General features: G+C 43.5%; 2 protein-coding genes and 1 long non-coding RNA gene across 3 annotated transcripts; 1 reads left to right on the top strand and 2 right to left on the bottom strand.

The window, feature by feature from the left end:
- Window positions 1–2,658: 2,658 nt before the first annotated feature.
- On the bottom strand, window positions 2,659–3,852 carry LOC109776937 (uncharacterized). Its single transcript, XR_002236168.4, has 3 exons — window positions 3,684–3,852; window positions 3,544–3,600; window positions 2,659–3,462 (listed from the first exon to the last, which is right to left on the bottom strand). It is a non-coding gene; the product is annotated as an uncharacterized lncRNA (long non-coding RNA).
- Window positions 3,853–12,176: 8,324 nt separating this feature from the next.
- Window positions 12,177–15,636, top strand: LOC109776939 (serine/threonine-protein kinase Aurora-2). Its single transcript, XM_020335597.4, has 9 exons — window positions 12,177–12,341; window positions 12,872–12,982; window positions 13,655–13,801; window positions 13,880–13,975; window positions 14,071–14,166; window positions 14,252–14,348; window positions 14,453–14,570; window positions 14,979–15,051; window positions 15,163–15,636. The coding sequence occupies exons 1-9, from the start codon at window positions 12,306–12,308 to the stop codon at window positions 15,262–15,264; spliced, it is 876 nt and encodes a 291-aa protein (XP_020191186.1). The 5' UTR covers window positions 12,177–12,305; the 3' UTR covers window positions 15,265–15,636.
- A 1,272-nt stretch (window positions 15,637–16,908) lies between these two features.
- On the bottom strand, window positions 16,909–20,687 carry LOC109776938 (ATP-dependent 6-phosphofructokinase 6). The gene is made up of 11 exons (XM_020335596.4): window positions 20,160–20,687; window positions 19,727–19,773; window positions 19,577–19,616; window positions 19,292–19,492; window positions 18,625–18,837; window positions 18,473–18,541; window positions 18,251–18,380; window positions 18,094–18,134; window positions 17,774–17,998; window positions 17,366–17,569; window positions 16,909–17,277 (listed from the first exon to the last, which is right to left on the bottom strand). Exons 1-11 carry the CDS (start codon window positions 20,373–20,375, stop codon window positions 17,062–17,064), a joined length of 1,602 nt encoding a protein of 533 aa, XP_020191185.1. The 5' UTR covers window positions 20,376–20,687; the 3' UTR covers window positions 16,909–17,061.
- Between the last annotated feature and the right edge of the window lie 2,468 nt (window positions 20,688–23,155).

Raw genomic sequence — 23,155 nt, 5'->3', positions numbered from 1 at the left:
CTCATGGGCCCCATGTTGCTCCACCGGCGTACTCCTTCCTCCTATATATACCTACGTACCCCCAAATGATCAGATACGGAGCCAAAAACCTAATTCCACCGCCACAACCTTCTGTACCCACGAGATCCCATCTTGGGGCCTGTTCCGGAGCTCCGCCAGAGGGGGCATCAATCACGGAGGGCTTCTACATCAACACCATAGCCTCTCCGATGAAGTGTGAGTAGTTTACCTCAAACCTTCGGGTCCATAGTTATTAGCTAGATGGCTTCCTCTCTCTTTTTGGATCTCAATACAATGTTCTCCCCCTCTCTTGTGGAGATCTATTCGATGTAATCTTCTTTTGCGGTGTGTTTGTTGAGACCGATGAATTGTGGGTTTATGATCAAGTTTATCTATGAACAATATTTGAATCTTCTGAATTCTTTTATGTATGATTGGTTATCTTTGCAAGTCTCTTCAAATTATCAGTTTGGTTTGGCCTACTAGATTGATCTTTCTTGCAATGGGAGAAGTGCTTAGCTTTGGGTTCAATCTTGCGGTGTCCTTTCCCAGTGACAGTAGGGGCAGCAAGGCACGTATTGTATTGTTGCCATCGAGGATAACAAGATGGGGTTTTTTATCATATTGCATGAATTTATCCCTCTACATCATGTCATCTTGCTTAAGGTGTTACTCTGTTCTTATGAACTTAATACTCTAGATGCATGCGGGATAGCGGTCGATGTGTGGAGTAATATTAGTAGATGCAGGCAGGAGTCGGTCTACTTGTCTCGGACATGATGCCTATATACATGATCATACCTAGATATTCTCATAACTATGCTCAATTCTGTCAATTGCTCAACAGTAATTTGTTCACCCACCGTAAAATATTTATGCTCTTGAGAGAAGCCACTAGTGAAACCTATGGCCCCCGGGTCTATCTTCATCATATTAATCTTCCAACACTTAGTTATTTCCGTTGCTTTTTACTTTGCTTTTATTTTACTTTGCATCTTTATCATAAAAATACCAAAAATATTATCCTATCATATCTATCAGATCTCACTCTCGTAAGTGACCGTGTAGGGATTGACAACCCCTTATCGCGTTGGTTGCGAGGATTTATTTGTTTTGTGTAGGTGCGAGGGACTCGCGCGTAGCCTCCTACCGGATTGATACCTTGGTTCTCAAAAACTGAGGGAAATACTTACACTACTTTGCTGCATCACCCTTTCCTCTTCAAGGGAAAACCAACGCAGTGCTCAAGAGGTAGCAGGGCACTCTTAAGTTTGAAACATTTCAAAGTTAAGAAATGAGAACAGACAGCAGACATCAGGTTTGCAAGCTAAAGCAGGACACAGAGTAACTTCTGTGAGACTGAAATTCTACAATACCAGGATATAATAGATTTACTTTCTTTTTTAGCTACTGAAAAAACAAACAGTTTACTGAGATAGGACAGTGGCAGAAATACTAATCAAGTTACTCAATAATAAGGCATGTAAGCAGGATCCGATGAATATTGCATGAAACACCAGCAATGTGAAACTGGAACTACAGGAAGAACAAAAAACAGAGTAAAAAAGTTTAAAAAAGGGAAAATGGACACCTTTGTCGCATCAGGGTCAGTATATTTCCGTGGAAATATCATCATAACCCTGCAAAAAACAATGTGCATCAGACAAGAACCACAAGAGATAAAGCATCAAGACAAATTGAATATGGTGTCCACTTTATGCTACAACATCATCATCAGGATTAGAACAACATATGGATACTCGGTGCTGGATGAGACCATATACAATACCACTACAAGAAAATAGGCCGCCGCACACCGCGGTGCACCAGCGTACTTGATCCGGTCTTGATGTTCATGAGCATGTCGGCCTCCCACTCCAAACCAGCCAGGTCACAATGGTTAAGTGACGCTGGACCAGACCGCTGACGAGCGGGAGCAGCCTAAGGTGAACCGCACCTCATGCACTTATGCACCTCACATATTTGAAGTTTGCATATTAGAAAAGGAAGGAGGATATTAAGCTACCATGTAAAAAACAATAGATCAATTGTAGATTAAAAAATTGACAACAACCCATATTTATTTACACGAGACATGTCATATGATTGCATACCAGAAATGACATCAAGGAACTGGTAATACTCTGCTAAATTGGCTATTAAGCAAGTTCAGGTTTCTGAAGGATGAGAAATCTGCTCCTAAAATAACAGTGCTATGTGCAGACTTGAAGAATGACATGACAGGTTATTTACTACTACATAAGTATGATTGCGCCTAAGCAAAAATACCATTCTGCTACCACAACCATCCTTTATTCTCCTTTTCCCTTTATTCTCAAGTAGTTATATTTATTTTCTCGGTATGATTAGTAAGCTGATTAAAAGAAATCAAGCATGAATGCCAACACAATTGGAGTGAACTTAGGAAAAAAATATTGCAACCATGAGAGAATTGTGTCCAGTGAATATTAAGATCAAATATCAAGTAAATATAAGGAATATCCCTATGAACCATTGCCGGCCAACTACATCTACCTAATTATCTATTGGTTCGCCCATCTAATTTGCTCCACAACAGCTATAGCAAAGGGCTGATGTGAGTGAACAAACAGTTCTGCATAATAATAAAAATGATATAGGATACTCCATTTGAACTACAAAAAACATGTAGATTCACTTGTAGATATATCTGCCATGTAAGTAGAAAGAAGTGATAGATTCCTGTAGATATAGAAGGTGGTCGCGAGATGGATAAGTCATAAAACAGCCTTTCACATGTTAGGAATTGTATCTGTCTCTTGCAGTTTGTTCATATGCAGGTAAGGCTATTAAGAATCCCACAGCAGGGTGTAGGGAAAAAAAAGGTATCCTCAATGTCTATTTTTTTAAACAGCAAGGGCGGTATATACATGGTAACATATATTGCATCAGCCCTTGGTTGGTTCCTGGGTGCAAACTACTATGGGATGCATCACAACATACAGAAGTAATTACTTTTTTAAACGGAAAAGTAATTCGACATGGTGCACCAGTGAACACATATACTCAATATTTATTCTATTGATTTAAATAGACATTGATTAAAAGTTGCATATACCCCCTTTTCACTACAAACAGAAGTTCTATGGAATCTAAAAATTTGAGCACCTATATAGACAGTGAGCAACTAAAAGATTTATCATATAATATATGATAGGATGTATGCATGATAAGAGATGGATTGACGAAAAAAAAGCATGTTCATGCACACAATGGAAATCTTCTCACTGTCCAATAGTAATGTATATAAATGGCAGGAAAAAATGTGTGAGCGTTCATGCATACAGTGGAACAGATTATGAAGTAACCAATTAAACATTAGTTCCTGATTATCCACATATGCATAGGAGCTCACCACGTGTGGGGGTAGGGGATGGGAGGAGGACGTTCTACAACAGCAGTTTCTCCTCATCAGAGCAGCACCTGCACAAAACAGAGCCTTCAACTTGTCTAGATCCGGAAGAGAAACAGAAAAATTAAAAAGGCAGAACAAGAAAGGAGAACCTTCCATGGCGTCCTGTACTAGGAGCAGCTCCTCTCTCCGGCCATGGCCTTGAATTCCTTTCCTCGATACAATACGAGAACGCATCAAGAGGAGAAGAAGAGAAGTCGTAGAAGGAGACAGCGGGAGGAGCGATTCATACTCTCTAGGGCTCCGGGCGCTGAGAGGGAGGCTCCATGAGTGATGCGGGAGAAGGAGCTCCGTCTCCATGGTCTGGTGGTGGAGCTGCGTCGTTCATGGCATCGGGACAGGGGAGGAAGAAGCCTTCCCATCCATGGCGTTCCAGTGCTCGAGCGGCTACGGTGCGCTAGATCTGCCAGGGAGACGACATGATGTGAGGAAGAGACAGAGGAATGTGACGATGAGGAGTGGAGGGACTCACCTAAGTCACCGGAGCAACGCCGGAGCCACGCCGCTTTTCCCAACACATCAAAAGGGAAAAAGGAACTTAATTCTCGTCTCCATAGATAAACTTCTCTTCGCGGGCACACATGGACGGCTCGCTCTCATCGCTCCCGGCCCGCACAGACCATCTCTCCGGCTTACCCCGCACCCTCGACGACAGCATGTGTGCCGTCCTCCTCCATTGAATGGCGGCATGCACGGTCGAGATCGGACCACTCACCCCTGCTACTATTACTTCAGTAGCCACTCGATGATGATCCCGGGTGGAAGCACGTTGTTGCAACCCATTACATGTTTGTGACGTACGTTGTTCTCTCTACGGCAGCACACACAACGTCCCTCACAATCAGACGTTCAACAAACAGGGACACGACCCTCCATGACACTACAGGGGTCCCGAGCCATCAGAAGCCTGCCACCATGGCTCCCGCGTTGGTTCTCGCGTCATCTTGGAATGGCAAACGATGTTACCGAAGGGAGTTTTTTTTTTTGCACAAAAAGGTCAATTTTCTGTTTTTGGTGTGTGAAAAATGGGTTTTTGTCAAGAAACTACCAAATATTTGTTTCAAAATGGCACCACTCCATTTTCAAAGATCTTATACCACATTTTATGTACAGTAAACTCAATGGTTGTATGTTCAAAGCTTTTCATCCACCTTTCGTCAAATTGACAAAATTCTGACAAATCAGCGGCAACCGGGTCAAATTTGAATTACAACTTCTTCATAGTTTGCTATTTATTTTTTCCAAAAATCATTTATAGTTACATAAATTGCCATTTCATCACAGAACCACAAAAGAGTTATGGATGATTCCACCCCTGGCTACGAACAACCATGCCAGAAAATTTGACTTTATTTTGAAATCGACATAAGGAATTTAAAAGAATAAAAAAACCTTCAGATTGTGTCATTATATGTGACCTAGTTTCCAGGAAAACATGGACCATGACAACTATCTTAAAAAAGTGTTCTCAGAAATAAGCTATTATCTGTGAAGATTCATGGCTTTCAACCTACATGACCAAATGTTATAGCCACAGTAATGGCATAGTTTGTCCAAATGATCCTGTATTGTACATAAGGGTGCATCTTGGAATGGCAATCAATGTTGCCAAAGGGACTTTTAATTTTCTTTGCACAAAAAACTCATTTTTAATTTTTCGAGTGCCCAAAATGGTTTTTCGTGAAGAACCTACCAAATTTTTGTTGCAAATTTTTACCGCATCAATCCTCAAAAATATTAGACCATAATTAATGTACAATTGACTAAATGGTCGTGTGTCAAAAGCTATAGATCCATCACTCGTCAATTTGAGAAATTTCTGCCAATTCAACAGAAACTGGGTTAAATTTGAATATTAATGGCTTTCAAGCCAAATGACCAAATATTTGTTCTAAAATTGGACGAACCTAGATGAGCTGAAATTGGACCAAATATTAGTTAAAAATACTAGATCATATTTATAAAAGAATAATAGTCTTTTTCTCTTCTTTTAGATGGGATGAAATGAGAGCCTTGATTATTTTTCCATGGGATAAATATCGCCCAACTCAATGGGACATCTTATTTTTTGAACCGGTCATTTTTTTACAACAGTAGCATTTTCTAAAATTCTTCGAAAAATTAAAAAAGAGAAACATTTCTTCAATATGTGACCATTTTTTTAATATTGAAAATAAAATCAAACATTAGAACATTATTTAAAATTTCGAATGCAAAATTGAATTCTCAAACTATTTAAGGAAATAAACATGAAATAGAAAAGGAAACCGAAAAACTACAAAGCGGGCAAAAAGGTAAAAATAAAAAATAAAAGGAAAGAGAAAAACACAGAAATAGAGAAAAAACAAAAATACAAAAATGGGCCGGCCCAGTTAGGTGGCCCAGGTTGAATCGTGAGTGCACAAATTGGGTCCTCGAAGAGCTCCTATATGTCGCCGCAGGCGGCAAGTGGTGGAGCCTTTGCTAAAGTTAGAGCAAATGGGCCAGCCCATTGGGAGGTGAACGAGCTCCAGACAAGTAAAAATAAAACGAAAATGTTAAGCGCGAGGGAGACATCAAACTCATGACCTCCCTCTCGCGAATGAGGGCTACTAACCGAATGAGGCTAGCGAGTTCTAATGCTAAATATGAGGTGCCATAGTATAACTATCGAAACCTTTTGAAAAAATTTGAAAAATATACATTGAAAATTTGTAATATCCATTGAATTTTTTAATGTATGTTGAAAATTTTAAATAATGCACGATGAACTTTTTTTAATATAAGATGAACATTTTTCAAAGAATATGAATGTATGCGTTGAACAATTTTCAAATAAGCATTGAACATTTTGTAAAAAATACGTTGAACAATTTTATAATATACAATGAACATTTTGCAACACATGATGAACATTTTTATAATGCAAAGATGAAGTATTTTTAGAATATATGATGAACATTTTTATTAATACGACAAACATATTTGAAATATGCAGTGAACCTTTTGTATAATATCAATAAAAGAGAAGAAAATAGAAATAGAAAAGTAGAACAAAAAGAGACATAAAAGAAAAACTAAAAAGAAAAAAGGAACCATGACAGAAAAAAGGAAACTGACACAAAACAACTGAAAATTGAACAAAACAGTCAAAAACCGAAAGCCGCAGAAGAAAAACGAAAAAAAACCACAAGAAACAACGAAGGAACAGCAGCGTAGGAAAACCCGTACGTGGGCCGACCCAAGTGGCGATCCCTTCAGCCAAGCCGGAGCTCCTGGATGCAGACACGCATCCACTAAGATGCACCTCTTATTTCCTACATCTAAGATGTGTGTGGTGTATTGGTGTGGGGCTCCTACACGAAGGACGAGGGCGTGGGTTCAAATCTTCTTATATGCATTTTTTATTCATTTTTAATTAATTTCATCCATTTTGCTATTTTAATTAATTTGATCTGCTCTTCAATTCATTTTTTTAATTCATTTGATCCATTTTGCTGTTTTAAATAATTTGATCAACTCTTCCATTTGGGTCCCCTCCTCTAAAGTCAGTGGTGTGTCCTACCTGTCATGTTTGTGTGGGACTTGCATGTCAGTTTGGTGGGCCTTAGGTCAATGTGTGGGTCCTATCCGTCAGTGGTACATTGAAACCTTACTTCTATCCACACACGTAAGCCAAAATTGACACATAGATATGACACATAGGCGAAAATTCACACACAGACATGACACATAAGCAAAATTGATGAGGTGGCGTCCAGTCATATCAATATATCCATGTTTACAACGTCATGACCATATAGATTGGTCGCAATCAGTCAAAAATAAGGCCATCGACCATTGTTGTCTGCTCATGACCATTTTGTGTAAGGCAATAATGACTTTTTTTTTACTAAAATTGTCATTATTGTTTAGGGTTTGGACCCTCTTAAAAAGCTTACGACCAATTGGTTCAAAATGGTCGCAGAATTACGACCAATTTACCCACGGTCACTACTAAAGGTCACAGGTTGACATATTTCTTGTAGTGGACCTAGACACCCTACCCAAGGACACTACCCTAAAGTCAAAGACATTCAAAGTACAACCGAAGATACCGACTGAGATCACCTTGGAGTGCAATCCACTCGACCAGATAAACCACTCGGATATCCCAATTCCACTCGACTAATATAGAGTCACTCGACCTTACGGAGAATCACTCGCAGTACAGAAGATTTAAAGCCACCTCTGGATGGCAACGGTCAGGCGTTCACTCTGCATCCTTAAAGGCCATTAATAGTCATTAGAGCAGGCGTTACCAGTAACGTCTCTGTCTTAATCTACATTAAGCCCTGTGTAACTGAGGCCTGTGAATGGGTGGCGCACTCTATATAAGCCACCCCTCCCCTCTGGCACAAGGGTTCGCACCCCCTGTAACTCTCACGCATAATCCAATCGGCCAAGCCTCCGGGCACCGAGACGTAGGGCTGTTACTTCCTCCAAGAAGGGCCTGAACTCATAAACCTTGCGTGCGCAACCTCACCATAGCTAGGGCCTTGCCTCCTCCTGCGTACCCCCTATTCTTACTGTCAGACTTGCTCCCACGACACTTGCCTCTTTTTGGTTGTGATCGGTCATGTGATCCACCGGCGCGCGCTATGGATCGGACAAGATTTGAATTTCAATTTGCCTTTTACTGGCAGATATATACAAGATAGCATTGGATGGCTGGCTCCTGCATCCGTCTTCACGGACTGGTCCTCCCTGTTCGCGGACAAGCGCGGGAGCAAATTTACGGGTCAACGTTGGAGATGCCCTTAGCCTTATCACTTTGCAAGTATGTTCAATGCTCTATTTCGAAGAAGATACTTTCCCACACTTTTTTAGGGTAAGGGGCATCTGAACCACATTGTTTTAACACTGGACTCACTTTCTAGTAAATAATTGGCATTTTAATGAAAAACAGTTAACTGAATACATCAATCTCTAACACTGCCAACACGAACAACTAAGAACCACTAACCCTTATAAGAACCCTAGCCTTCACCAGATCAATTGCCCATATCTTCCGCCTATGGGCATCGCTTAGGCATCGTAAGGTGGAGGGGCCAGGATTCTCGTCACTCATCCATTGTGTGCGTAATTTGTTTAGTAAGATTTTTGTGTCGCGGCGATGTTGCTCTGATATTATTTTGTTGAATAAAGCCCTTCGGCACCAATCTCGTCTCAATGGCGCTTGGTGTGGCGCTGCCAAAGAGCTTGGAGTCATTATATCGTTTCGAAAACCGAAGGTGTCACACATGCAATGATTTCGATTGGTCGTTGAACTCTAAGTGCCATTTGTTTACAACGTCATGACCATCTAGATTGGTCGCAATCAGTCAAAAATAAGGCCATCAACCATTGTTGTCTGCTCATGACCATTTTGTGTAAGTCAATAATGAATTTTTTGACTAAAATTGTCGTTATTGTTTAGGGTTTGGACCCTCTTAAAAAGCTTACGACCAATTGGTTCAAAATGGTCGTAGAATTATGACCAATTTACCCACGGTCACTACTAAAGGTCACAGGTTGACATATTTCTTGTAGTGGACCTAGACACCCTACCCAAGGACACTACCCTAAAGTCAAAGACATTCAAAGTACAACTGAAGATACCGACTGAGATCACCTTGGAGTGCAATCCACTCGACCAGATAAACCACTCGGATATCCCAATTCCACTCGACTAATATAGAGTCACTCGACCTTACGGAGAATCACTCGCAGTACAGAAGATTTAAAGCCACCTCTGGATGGCAACGGTCAGGCGTTCACTCTGCATCCTTAAAGGCCATTAATAGTCATTAGAGCAGGCGTTACCAGTAACGTCTCTGTCTTAATCTACATTAAGCCCTGTGTAACTGAGGCCTGTGAATGGGTGGCGCACTCTATATAAGCCACCCCTCCCCTCTGGCACAAGGGTTCGCACCCCTGTAACTCTCACGCATAATCAAATCGACCAAGCCTCCGGGCATCGAGACGTAGGGTTGTTACTTCCTCCAAGAAGGGCCTGAACTCATAAACCTTGCGTGCGCAACCTCACCATAGCTAGGGCCTTGCCTCCTCCTGCGTACCCCCTATTCTTACTGTCAGACTTGCTCCCACGACACTTGCCTCTTTTTGGTTGTGATCGGTCATGTGATCCACCGGCGCGCGCTATGGATCGGACAAGATTTGAATTTCAATTTGCCTTTTACTGGCAAATATATACAAGATAGCATTGGATGGCTGGCTCCTGCATCCGTCTTCACGGACTGGTCCTCCCTGTTCGCGGACAGGCGCGGGAGCAAATTTACGGGTCAACGTTGGAGATGCCCTTAGCCTTATCACTTTGCAAGTATGTTCAATGCTCTATTTCGAAGAAGATACTTTCCCACACTTTTTTAGGGTAAGGGGCATCTGAACCACATTGTTTTAACACTGGACTCACTTTCTAGTAAATAATTGGCATTTTAATGAAAAACAGTTAACTGAATACATCAATCTCTAACACTGCCAACACGAACAACTAAGAACCGCTAACCCTTATAAGAGCCCTAGCCTTCACCAGATCAATTGCCCATATCTTCCGCCTATGGGCATCGCTTAGGCATCGTAAGGTGGAGGGGCCAGGATTCTCGTCGCTCATCCATTGTGTGCGTAATTTGTTTAGTAAGATTTTTGTGTCGCGGCGATGTTGCTCTGATATTATTTTGTTGAATAACGCCCTTCGGCACCAATCTCGTCTCAATGGCGCTTGGTGTGGCGTTACCAAAGAGCTTGGAGTCATTATCTCGTTGCAAAAACCGAAGGTGTCACGCATGCAATGATTTCGATTGGTCGTTGAACTCGAAGTGCCATTTTATTGTCGGATGAGAGACCTTGGTGGACTAAGCAGATCATACCTATGGAAGGTGAGTTTTGAGCTAGTTATCAGGAAAACTTGGTGAGACCCGTATCAATCTCTTCGAAAGAGGATCGCTCCTTGGCCGAATGATGGTGTATCATTGAATTCCGAGTGATGGTTTGTGACGTCTGGGCTCGAACGAATCGAGTGTCGCTAGTCAGTACCCATTTGAGGAACGTCTGTCAAACCTTCTCTCAAGAACCAAGTATGCGCATTTGGATATTTGGCCTTCCTGACAAAAGCAACCACTGCCATGGAAGATATTTTATGCGACTTGATGTCCTTGATGAGTCAAGGTTTCGGCATCCGTTAGCAGAACAGATCTACACCGAGTGGCCCGCACTCGGTATTTCTTTGAGCAGTAGTATGCTCTAAACTTCATCATGTCGCATGCACATAGTTTTTGGTTGGAGACTGGACTAGCAACATAATCGATACATTCATTCAACCGACTGATCAACTTGACCGTTTGGAATACGAAGCGGCAAGTGACGCCATAGCGAAGCTTGTCATGTTGTCACATCAATATTTTTGCATGTTGCGAGACACCCTTTTTGACTAGTTTGTGAGAGCGGCCTCCTTGGCCTCCGCGCCCCGACCGACGTTACGACCTGTAGCAACTGTATAGCACATCTACGTGAGGAAAGAGACTATCGCGCAAGCGTCCACCCAGATACTCACCTGGATGGTAACTAATATGTTTTGATTATTGTTTTGTTGACGCGAAAAAAGACCTTTGATTGTTGTTTTGACAGCAACAAAGACGTTTGATGTGAGACTAAAATTTTTGTACCACAATACAACATAGTCATTATTAAGGCTCAACATCTTCCTTTTTTTGAGAAATAGGGATTCCCTCCCCCCCCCCCAACTTTTATTGAAGAGAGGTAAACATCCAACAAGGATCGCTACACAACGCTCGACCACAAACGTGGGAGCAGCTGCGACAAACATAACTCTAGTCAAGAACACACACTACAAATAACCAGAGCAAACAATACAACAACATATGGGAAAACAACATAACAACAAGGGGAAACAACATAAACAACCTAAATCTAGACCGCCTGAAACGCAAAGAAGTCCCTAAGTTGAGTTGTCGCCTTATGCTCAGTAGGCGCCACTTCAGAGAGGTTCAAAACTAAGCTATCCTTACAAGCTCTCCACGATGATGATCGAGGAGCATCAGGGAGTGAAGTAGGAGTGCACCATGAGCATCGGCACATAGTACCTTCCATTGATACAGTAGCGAGCTCACTCGATCCAGGACGCACTTTAGACTCCGCCAAACCCTTCCCCGAAAACAAGATCATTTCGCATGGTCCATGAGAGGCAGCATTCAAAAACATCATTCTTCTTATTTTTCCAATGCTTTGAAAGGTCATCCAAGAGTATGGGACCGAAATGTCCAAAACCTCCTCGATGATCTTCCCCACGTTAGAAGCAACAACACAATCAAAGAATAGATACCCAACATATTCTTCTTCTTTTTTTCATTACAGAACACACAAGTAAGGGTCATCCACATGGCGACGCTTGGACAGGTTATCTCTAGTTAAAACTTTATTGTTGAAGATCAGCCACAAGAAAGCATGCAAATTAGGAGGTGTTTTGATTTTCCAAAAGCAATGAGGCCCAGCATCCCAGCCCATCCACGCCAATTGCGCACACGAGCCCGTTTCAATTTCTCAATTACGGGGCCGAGCCCAAAGCCCATTCTAACCTCTGTCAACGCAATCGAACGGCTCTCGACCGCGCACGTGAGTGGCACGCACGCACTCGGCCAGGCCAGCAGGGCAAAATAATCCGACCGTTGAGGCCGCTGCCTCTGCCTCCGCAAGAGCCTTTAAACCTCCAAAATCCGCGATCCGGATCTTTCCCCAATTCCAAACTCCGCCCTGCCCCGCTCGGCCGCTCCTCCCCCCCGCGCCCCCCTCCGCTCCTCCGCTCCGCAGCCGGGCTGCCATGGCGATCTCCACCGATTCGCGCGGCGAGGAGAAGGTACGCGTGCTCACCGTCGCCCCTCCCCCGCCTCCCCTTCCCGGATCTCACCTCCGCGTCTCCTGCGCGCGATCCAGGCTCTCCCGTGGCGCGCGGCGGCGGATTCTTGGGACTCGACGCCCGGTTGTTCCCGGGGTGGCTGTCCGCTCGTGCTCTAGCGCCGGATTTAGTTGGCGATTTGTTCTCTTCTGCTTCCCCCTGGCGTTTCTGGGTCGGCTAGTGGTTAGGGTTTGCTAGCTGATGTCAGGCGTTGAAATGGTCCGGGTCCTATTCCCTTCTTGGTTGGCCCAAGATTATATTTTGGGCTCAGTAAAGCGAACAAACCCATCGATTTTTGGCATATGCTTAGTTTTCCCCTCGATCTGTGCAGCCCTAAATTATCAGCTCTTGTAATGGTTTGTTTATACTACATGGTTAAAAGATGCATCTTGTGGGTAATATATATTGTTTGGTCAACCTGGGCTTCATGAGTATGCCACTCTTCCGGTGAAGTGGAGCAATAACGGTGTATTTTTGTTGCCTCTCTGCAGCCTTCGCAGCATTCTCAGGAGGAGAAGCGGTGGGTGTTGTCTGACTTTGATGTTGGGAAGGCACTTGGCAGGGGCAAGTTTGGCCATGTCTACTTGGCCAGAGAAAAGAGGGTAACTACACTATAGCTAATCTCAAATAATCCAGTATCTTATTTTGAGTGAAGGAATTTATGTTTTGCCGAGCTGATTAGATAACAAGTATAGCTGATGTTTAATTATTAGAGCTCAGATCTATTTGTTCTGCTACTAAATATAGCATTGAATGACACTGTCATCTACACTGCATATGTTCCGAGTCCAGAAGCTTATTGTATCTACCATCTGTTTTCCCTACTAAATGTCTATGCGTAGTAAGTTAAGTTTCACGGACACTTTTCATTCATTAGTACAAATTGGTTGTTTGGTGTTATATATACTGAAGGTGGCAGGAGTCTGGAATTGTTAATACTCGAGTAATCAACGAAGTCTTACAGTATTTTCTTTCCATGGAAACAGAGTAGTCAGATTGTGTCTTTGAAAGTTTTTTTCAACAGCCAACTGAGTCCAGAAGCTTATTATATCTACCATCTCTTTTCTCTACTTTTGACTTTTGTTTGTAAGTGTCTAGCTCCTTTGCAGAAATTTTGATGCCATGCATAGAAAGTTATGAGTTTCATGAATACTTTTCCTTCATAGTAGTACAAATTGTTGTTTGGTGTTATATACACTCAGATGGCAGGAGTGGAATTGTTAATACTCGAGTAATCAACGAAGTCTTACACTAGTTTCTTTCCATGGAAACAGAGTAGTCATATTGTGGCTTTGAAAGTTCTTTTCAAGAGCCAACTAAAACAATCCCAGGTGGAGCATCAGTTACGGCGCGAAGTGGAGATACAGAGTCACCTTAGACACCCCAATATTCTTCGCCTATATGGGTATTTTTATGATCAGGTACAGATTGGCCACGGAGAATCATTATTGCTTTCATTTGACCCTCGTCTGATCATCAGTTCCATATCCATTTTGCAGACCCGTGTTTACCTAATCTTGGAACATGCCGCAAAAGGAGAGCTGTACAAGGAGTTGCAGAGATGCAAGCATTTTTCTGAAAGACGCTCGGCAACTGTAAGTATATGCTCTGAATGTGTTCGTGGTAAATGTATCATCTACCCAGTATTCAAAAGTATTATACCTGAACTTCCCTTGTTTTTTCTTTTCAGTACATTGCTTCATTGGCCCGTGCCCTCATCTATCTTCATGGGAAGCACGTGATACATCGAGATATTAAACCGGAAAACCTTTTAGTTGGACTACAGGTATTTGCTCTACTTTCCTTCGATTTTTATGATCTGGAACAGTATGATCTCTGGTGCTTACATAGGTATATGCTTTTCATGACAGGGAGAGTTGAAGATTGCAGACTTTGGCTGGTCTGTTCATACCTTCAACCGAAGAAGGACAATGTGTGGGACTCTAGATTATCTGCCTCCTGAAATGGGTACTTTCCTTTTCATTTACTTCAGTGTCACAACTGATTCGTGGTGAAATAGAATACCAGAAATTTTCTAGTATACTTGCCTCTCAAATTTGCGATTTGTCCAGTGGAGAAGACAGAGCACGATTACCATGTAGACATATGGAGCTTGGGCATCCTATGTTATGAATTCCTTTATGGGCTCCCACCTTTTGAAGCCAAAGAACACTCTGAGACGTATCGAAGGTAACTCGTGGTGAACGAACTGATTTTACTATGACCTTCGCGATTTGCATCTCTTGATTCGACGCTCTTGCAAACGTTAGTGCCTTGCATATATTTTCTGTCCAAAGTAGTCTTTTCAGCGTTTGTACATTTTCCTCTACAAGCGTACTCTTGAACTACGGGTGGTGCTTCTACTTCTACATGAAACACACACAGTTGCATTGATCAGGGCTGGCTAGGCATGCTTTTTTTAGGTTCATGGTTTCGTGTATGCATCAGCAGTGATAGTACCACATTTGCAGCATTGCACCATAAGTTGTTTCGATTGGGTCACATGTTTAAATCTTCATGATTCAGCAACTCTACTTAGCTCCCTTCGCACCATTATAAGCAACTGCTGTCTCTCAAACTGCCTTGTTCAAAATACAGGATAGTAAAAGTGGACCTGAAGTTCCCGTCCAAACCGTTTGTATCTCCTGCTGCAAAGGACCTCATTTCACAGGTACCTGATTTCTGATCATGATTACAACAAGAAATAGTTCTAGTTTATGTGACGTGTCCTGTGCTGAATGTCTGTCTTACAAATGGTCTGTTTGTTCTGGGCTTGTTGCAGATGCTTGTGAAGAATTCAGCTCATCGCCTGCCCCTCCATAAGGTTCTGGAGCACCCCTGGATCGTCCAAAACGCCGACCCCTCGGGCGTGTACAGAGGGTAGAGCTTGTCTCGACTGCTCCTGTGCCTCGATCCAGGGCTCCAGGGGTTATTTCATTGTTGTCATATCTGGCTTTCGTTAGCCGTGCCTGCACTACCTACCACCACTGTTGCTCCTGCAGCTGCGTCGACAATGTTCATTGAAGCTTCAGCTTTACTCGATGAAGATTTGGAGCCAACATGTAGCAGCTGTCTCAAATGTGTGTTGTGAATGTTTATGTTGTGTAGGGGGTGTGTGTGTCCTACTCTGTGTATCTCTTGTTGGACAACTATTTGGTCTATATATTGGAGGCTCCCGCAGTTCGTATCCGGTTCCTTGTAATTGTTATTATTCATTCAGGTGATCGGAATGATAGCCAAGGCTCAGATTAAGAAATCTCTTTGGACAGCGGACTTGTCAAACCACCTTTGCGAACAATTCAACCTGCTCAATGATCCAGCGAAAGAAACTTTTTTCTTATGAAAATCACCACCCTCTGTCTTTATTGACTTTGCAAGTACACATTTGCATCTCTAAAGCAAACCACCTTTGCGGACAATTCAACCCTTTATCAAAGTTTCCCGCAAAATAAATTCAGAATGTTTTGAATTTTTTTTTCATTTTTTTTTATTTTACTTTCGCCACGGATTGTCAAGTAACAATAATACTACACCCACGGACATGTTACGGGGGTTTTACACCATCTTCAACTAACTAATCTTTCTTCCCCCTGATTTTCAGCTGGGGTGGGGCCCAGCCTCCCCTAATCTTCAATTCTATTGGTCCAATTCAGTCAGCCCGTAAAATCCTCAAGTAAACCTCCGTGCGTCTAGCATTGCTCCTAAAGTAATGCTAAAAAATAACTCGCGGGGACTCGCATAGCTGGGGTGGGGGCCAGCCTCCCCTAATCTTCAATTCTATTGGTCCAATTCAGTCAGCCCGTAAAATCCTCAAGTAAACCTCCGTGCGTGCTAGCATTGCTCCTAAAGTAATGCTAAAAAATAACTCGCGGGGACTCGCATAGCTGCAACTCCAAAAGATGCTCAGTTCAATGACCTCCAACAAAAGCAACCTTGCTTCAAACAAAACTGAATAAAAGGCTGATACTATCTTTCTACACCTGAGCTCATATGCTCCTGGCGTGAACAACAAAATAAATAAAATAGAAAAATATTATTTCAAAAAATTCTGAAAAAACAAATTATGGCATACTTTAAGAAATGTTTATTGTGCATGCAAAATTGCATCATGAATGGCAAGAAAAAACAAAATCAGAGCTTCAAAATGCATTTGAAAGTAAGCATCAATTTTCTTTTTACCACGCCTTTCACCAATGTCATTTCTTGATGAAATTTGCATGCACAACAAACATTTTTGAAGTATGCTTTTTCTATTTTATTTATTTTACTGTTTACATCAGGAGCATATGAGCTCAGGTGTGGAAACTCCACATCTGTAAAAGGCTTGCTTCATTGCAAATAAATAGATAAAAACACTGAAGAGGTCGGGGGGGGGGGGGGGGGGGGGGTGATTTTAAGGCAATTCTTTACAACTGAATAATAAACCAGGATTCAGATGAAGTGTTGCAAAAGAGCTTCTGTTGCGAAGAGCTCGAACCCAAAACTTAGCATTTTCTAATCTACAAAATCGAGCTTCTACCACCAAAGATTGCCATCGTGGAACCCTTATTATATAGTTATACAGTAATTCTCCGGAGAAGTCTCTACTACAAGGCAAGCTAAAAACTCACAAGAGAAGGTTAAAAAAGAATAGCTATAATTACACATGCTCAATATATCCATCCCAACAGCTTTGTGCCTCTCACTCGGCTCCAGCTGACCCGTTACAGTTGGGTGAGCACTTCGCCGGTGAGCCATCGAGGAGCTGCGTGTTGTGCAGGTGGTGGCGCTCATCGTCGTCGTGCTTCATGTTCTCCACGTCCTCGTGGCTCAGGAAGCAGGGCTGGTTCGTCGAGCACAGCACCCTCGCCCACATCCTGTCAGTGATCACGACTTTGTTCTGCTTCTCGGTGATTCTCTGCAGCCACAATATTAGACTATCAGCATAAGGTTTGATAGGAGTTCAACAGATCTCAGGGTTGATCACTGTTTCCTGCTGTACTTACATAGAATGGGATGTAAGCGTGTCTGCCGTTCACGGGCGCGACGGTGAAGCCACTGTATCCTGCCATGGCGCCATGGAGGGCGCTGTGCGCAAGCAGGGTGCAGTAGACGTTGTCGGAGGCGTTTGACCGGACCGCGCGGATCATGTATGTCGGGTCAATGTACTTGAGAGTTATGGGGAAGTTGGTCTTCTTCTTGAAATGATCCTGCATGATGAAGAAAGCCAAGCAATTCAGTGGTGGAATATGACCAGGGCTTTCTTTTCGGCTTCAAACTTTCAATATACTAACAAGTGGCTTATTGCTAATTCTTTCATGACTTAATGCTAATATACTTGAATGAGCCAAAGAGATGAGCATTGTTTGTCCCCACGTTGACAGGGAAAGGAAAGTTTGGACCAGAAATCTGACCTTGATCTTCTGGGATAGCCAAAGGCCAACATCCAGAAGCAGCTTATTTCCAGAAGCATCCTGAGTGTCCACAAAGTTCATGCTTTGGGCGATGAGATCTTGGCCAGCACCCTCGGCCACCACAATGACCATATGACCACTGTCCTTGAGCCGTTTCTCGACGAACTCAAGGAGGCCTCCTTTCCCTTCAAGGTAGAATGGAGACTCTGGGATTAAGCAACAATCCTGAGATAACAAGCAAAGCAAAGTGGTCAGTCTTCGACTGGACATTACTGTTATGTTGGTTAGTGTAATGAACTTATAGGATGATAACAACATACCACATCACGACTAGCTAGAGTAGCATACATTGCGATGAACCCTGCATCAATATAATTTATAACTCATTATTATTTACTTAAAACCACTTTCCTTCAGAATATGCAGGAGCAGGTATTACTTTAAGATGTGACTGCAAGTTTGTAACAAAAGACATACCACTGTTGCGGCCCATTAGCTTCACAACACCAATGCCATTCTCTGCACTTTCAGCTTCAACATGAGCAGCGTTGATAGCTCTTTGAGCCTCCTCCACAGCAGTGTCAAATCCAAAAGATTTGTCAATCACCTGTGCGGACAATTCAACATCGAAATCACAACCAGTCTGGAAAACAATCACTCCTGTACATAAATGCAGGGGCAAAGGAAAGAGGGGAGTACCGCAATATCATTATCGATGGTCTTTGGGACACCGACCACTGCACATTTGAGGCCCCGTCTACGGACTTCCTGAAATTAAGTTTAAGCAGTCGCATGTGAGACATGGAATTGAGCATCTGATTGAGACCTTCCTGCAGTAGCAATGTTGTTACCTCATAAATTACAGAAGCGCCTTGCTGAGTACCATCACCTCCAATGATGTAGACCTGGTTAATGCCACGGTCCTGAAGGCTATCCACAATTTTGGCAGTGTCATGTCCACCCCTTGAAGTTCCAAGAATGGTCCCCCCTCTCTTGTGGATGTCATTCACTGACTTGGGTGTCAATGTAACGGTGTTTCGAGAATAGAAACCCTTGTATCCACCCTGCATATTGCACATCCAGAGTTAGGTAAAGAAAACAAAAACAGAATAAACATAACGGTTGGCAAATAGCAGTATTATATCCAGGCCTAGCTAATGACAACACCATGTCGTTAAGTGCCAGCAAACAATGCTTATTGGTGTCACCTTCAATATTGTATTCTCAGGGAGTTTGTTCCGAACTACACACTTCTAAGCAGTTTCAGGCTTATCAACATTGCAGCATCATGTTATTAGGTGACAGCTGAAAATGCTTATTGGTGTCACCGTCAATATTATATTCCCAGGCGGTTTGTTCTAAATCACACCTTCCTAAGCAGTCAAAATCAGTTACTGTAATTAACTAGCCTCGTTCGCATCGTAACAAAGCACTATGCTAATCCTAAAATACTAACCGGAGCATTGTGATAATTTACAAATGCAAAGCAAACAAGAAGAACACTCCGGAAGTTCTCACCTCTATGCCAACGACGCTGGTGACACCGTACATGTCGTACAACCCGCACACGAGCTCGCGGATGACCGTGTTGAGCCCGGGGCAGAGGCCGCCGCAGGTGACGATGGCCGCGTTCACCTCGTCGGGCTGGAAGTACACCCTCTGCCGCGGCCCGGCGCGCCGGAAGTGGGTGCCTCTCGCACTGTTCTTACGAACAACAATCTGCAACCCATCCACAAAGTCAGCCTCAGCAGATCACCTCGCATTCTGTTCGCCCAAAAGTATAATTCACAGAAAATTTCTCACCTTTTGCGTGACGGTGTCGTCCGTGTTGACGAAGTACTGCCTGGGATGGACAACACGTGGTGGGAGCAAGAAGAAAGGTCAGCTTCGGGAAACATGCGTGCTTGGATGGAACTGGACTGTGCAGGGCAAAGAAAGGAGGGGAATTCTTACTTGACGACCGAGTAGGCAGGGTTGTCCTGGAGGGGATTCGGGTACGTCTGCAGATCAGCAACGGTAACAAGAGGTGAGCAATCGATTCAGTTCAAGGATTCTGTAACTGTAATCTGCAAACAAATCGCACATAGAAACTGAAATTTTCAGTTTCCTCCGGGGATCGATCGATCGATTGATTTCCCTGTGTTCCAAAATTGTTGGAGCAGCTGGACTGCATGGCGATCGGTTTATCCTCGAATCCAAGGAAAATCGTGAAAAATATATATATAAAGATGTGGAGAATCCATAGAAGGCGCCAAAAAAGGGGCCGGAAAAGCATGGGGACTTGGCAGCTCCGAGCTGATCCCCGCGACGGGAAATCAAGCAGACAAGAGCACCAAGCGATCGGAACGGGAGACGGCGAGAGGAGCACGGGGGCTATGGCACGCACCGGGAGCTCGGGCATGTAGTCGGTGAGGTGGGGCACGTCCTCGAGCACGTAGCCGGCGTCGCCGCCCACGAGCTTCTTCTTCATCGCCCACTTGCACGGCGCCTTGGCGGCGGCGGCGGCGGAGGCGAGGGGCTCCTTCCGCGGCTCGAGAAGCTTCATCTTCTGCTCCGCCACCGCCACCGCCGCGGGGGCAGGGGCGACGCCGACGGACTCCATGGCAGGGAGGGACCCCGTCGGCAAGCACGAGGTGGAAAGATGGGGAAAACAAGTGGTTTTGAGATCACGAGGGAGCTTAAGCTTAGCCGGTGATTCTGGGAGTGATCCTCTTGGTGTGTGGGGAGGAGAGCAGCGGGGGCGGGGGATTATATATTCGGATTAGCGTCGTTCGCGCCGCCGTTAGCCGCTGGGTTTGACGGCGGCGACGGGGTTTGACGACCGCACGAGGGGAGAGGAGGGGAGGGGGAGGTGGGAAACTTCGCGGGGTTCCCGGGAGGGGCATCGGGGTTTCGGCCTATTTACGGGCCTGCCATTTCGTGTTGGCCTTGCGCGAGAAGAAATGTCGCCCGGGTCGTCTTGTCAGTACGCGATGGGATATATCACGGGGTATTTGCTCCTTTTTCTGGTAGTATTTGTTTGACTCAAAAACATCGCCACTTTGCTTGAATTTTTTTTAAAAGGGAATATATTAATATTCACCCAATCTCTGCACCTACAAAATGTCGCAACGATGTACACAACCAAAAAAAGAGAGGAAAAAAACAGAGGTCCCACCACAGCGACCGACGACCGACTTCTCTCAGCAGCCGCATACAAATCATCACCAAATACAACACCCGAAAAACATAAAAAGGTCTTCAAAAGTAACGCCTCCAAGAAAAAAACAGTGCACAAGCACCATCGTTGTCCGATCTAAGATCTTAAGTTTTCACCCTGGAGAGGTCCGAACTCTCAAAACAGGTCCTTCAGCAAGGCAATTGTCAGGCACAACCAATGAAGGACGGACATTTGGTTTTAACCCTGAAAGTCACGGCTCGGTATCCGAGGAGCACCACCAAAAAGAATTCCTCCAGTGTTGTCGTCCCCACTTGACACTGCTGCTCCTGAGAGCTACCAAACATGTCTCATATGTATTCCTGCAGTCCAGCTCCCTCCTTGTAAATATGTAAGTCCACGTCAAATTTGAGCCTTGCTTGGTCATGAACTTTATTCGTAAACTATGAGTTATATGCCAAAAAAAATACCATTCTATTTGTATTCAAAATTTTGAGCCTTGCTTGGTCAAAATTTGTGACATAACTCATTTATGTTAGCCAATTTCTTGGTGAGACATAGACCAAAATTTAAGATGGCCCTAAATCTTAGGAAGGAGAGAGTAATTGACTTTGCAGTTTGCTCGCATTGGTCGCCAAACGGTGGTAGTTGTGAAATTCTTGCTCACTGCGGTGTCTACGATGAAATGGCGAGAGGCGATTTGTGGCACGCAGGTGTGGGGCATGCACCCCATGGCTAATGTTTTTCTTTGGACTTATAAATTTTTATCTGTTATATCTTTTGAATCGAAAGCCTAATTCATGTTTCGTTTGTATATTTGGGTTTCGTGTGACGAGGGCTTTGAAATATTTTCAATTTTAAATATGTTTGAACAAGTTTTTCGAACTTCACTAAGTTTCACCTATTAAAACTTGGTAGGTATTAATGTTAAATTCACTAAGTTTTGGAAACTAAAATTAAAACCCTATAAAAAATTAGGAAAAATCAGATAAGTTTGTGAATCATGAGGCAATCATGTGGTCGGACATGGCCGAACAGACACGTGCCCATGTGAATTTCCTTGAAAATGGCTTATGGAATATGGGAGCCCCTATTTGTCAGTTAGCTGAAAAAACGAGTGCATCAGTCACTTCTAATATGGACCGTCAGATCTTCATCGAACCGCCAAAATAGATCGTGTATTGTTCATCGTCTTCCTCCCTTCTTCCTCCTCACGATGCCCCATCCTGCCGGCGGGCGCTACCGCGCACCGAAGCCCTCCCTCCCCCCCCCCCCCCCGGCACCAATGAGAACTCCGGCGACCCCTCTGCACCCCGCATCCCTAAGATACTCCCTCCGTCCGGTGAAAAGTGTACATATAAAATTTTTAGTACAAATTATGAAGTGGAGTAAAAAATACATTAGAAAGATGTAAGCCAGCATCTCTCTCCTCTTTAATTACTCAACCCCCAATGAGCTAAGTGCATGTAGAAATTAAAGAGACTATGCATAGAATGTTATTTGTTTTGATGAGAGGGAATCATTTTTTCTACTTTAAAGTGCATTGGCAAGATAGATGTACACTCTTTTGTGGACAAATTTTGAAGCCAAATGTACACTCTTCACCGGACGGAGGGAGTAGATAATAGGGTTGCTGCTTTTTCGGCGAACCTGCACCCCCATATCCTCAAGATAGATAGTGAGGCTACTTCTCCGGCGAGTTCCGGCCTTCCATCTCGCTCACTCGAGAAGAAGGAAAATCGACTCACGCGGACAAAAAAATTCAGGGCTCCTTTGATTCAAAGGAATTTTATAGGATTTCTGGAGGATTGAAATCCTTAGGATTTTTTTCTATGTTGGTTCTTTGATTTATAGGATTGAATCTCATAGGTATTTTTTCTATGGAATCTTTTGTACTACATTTCATAGGAAATCTAATATCCACTCCAACCTCTTTTTATATTTTCTTTGTTTTTCATGTGCCATCAAACACTCCTTGTTAATCCTATAGGATTCAAATGGGCATGCCACTTCAATCCTATACTTTTTCCATTCCTACGTTTTCAAAATCCTACGAATCAAAGAGGCCCTCGGTCACCTAAAGTTTGGCAAAACCGATGAAAAATAGGCTTGCTACCCACAAACTACAAAGTCATGTGTAAACCTCGTGCACCGTGCCGAGGTTCAGTGCCCGGACAGATTTCCCATAGTACTCGGACCCGGCTTGAGCAGGAGCTTGTGGGTAG

Source organism: Aegilops tauschii, chromosome 3, assembly GCF_002575655.3.
Source record: "Aegilops tauschii subsp. strangulata cultivar AL8/78 chromosome 3, Aet v6.0, whole genome shotgun sequence".
Taxonomy (NCBI): domain Eukaryota; kingdom Viridiplantae; phylum Streptophyta; class Magnoliopsida; order Poales; family Poaceae; genus Aegilops; species Aegilops tauschii.
The sequence above is the reverse complement of the archived record's forward strand: the minus strand, read 5'-3'. Positions and strand labels throughout refer to the sequence as shown.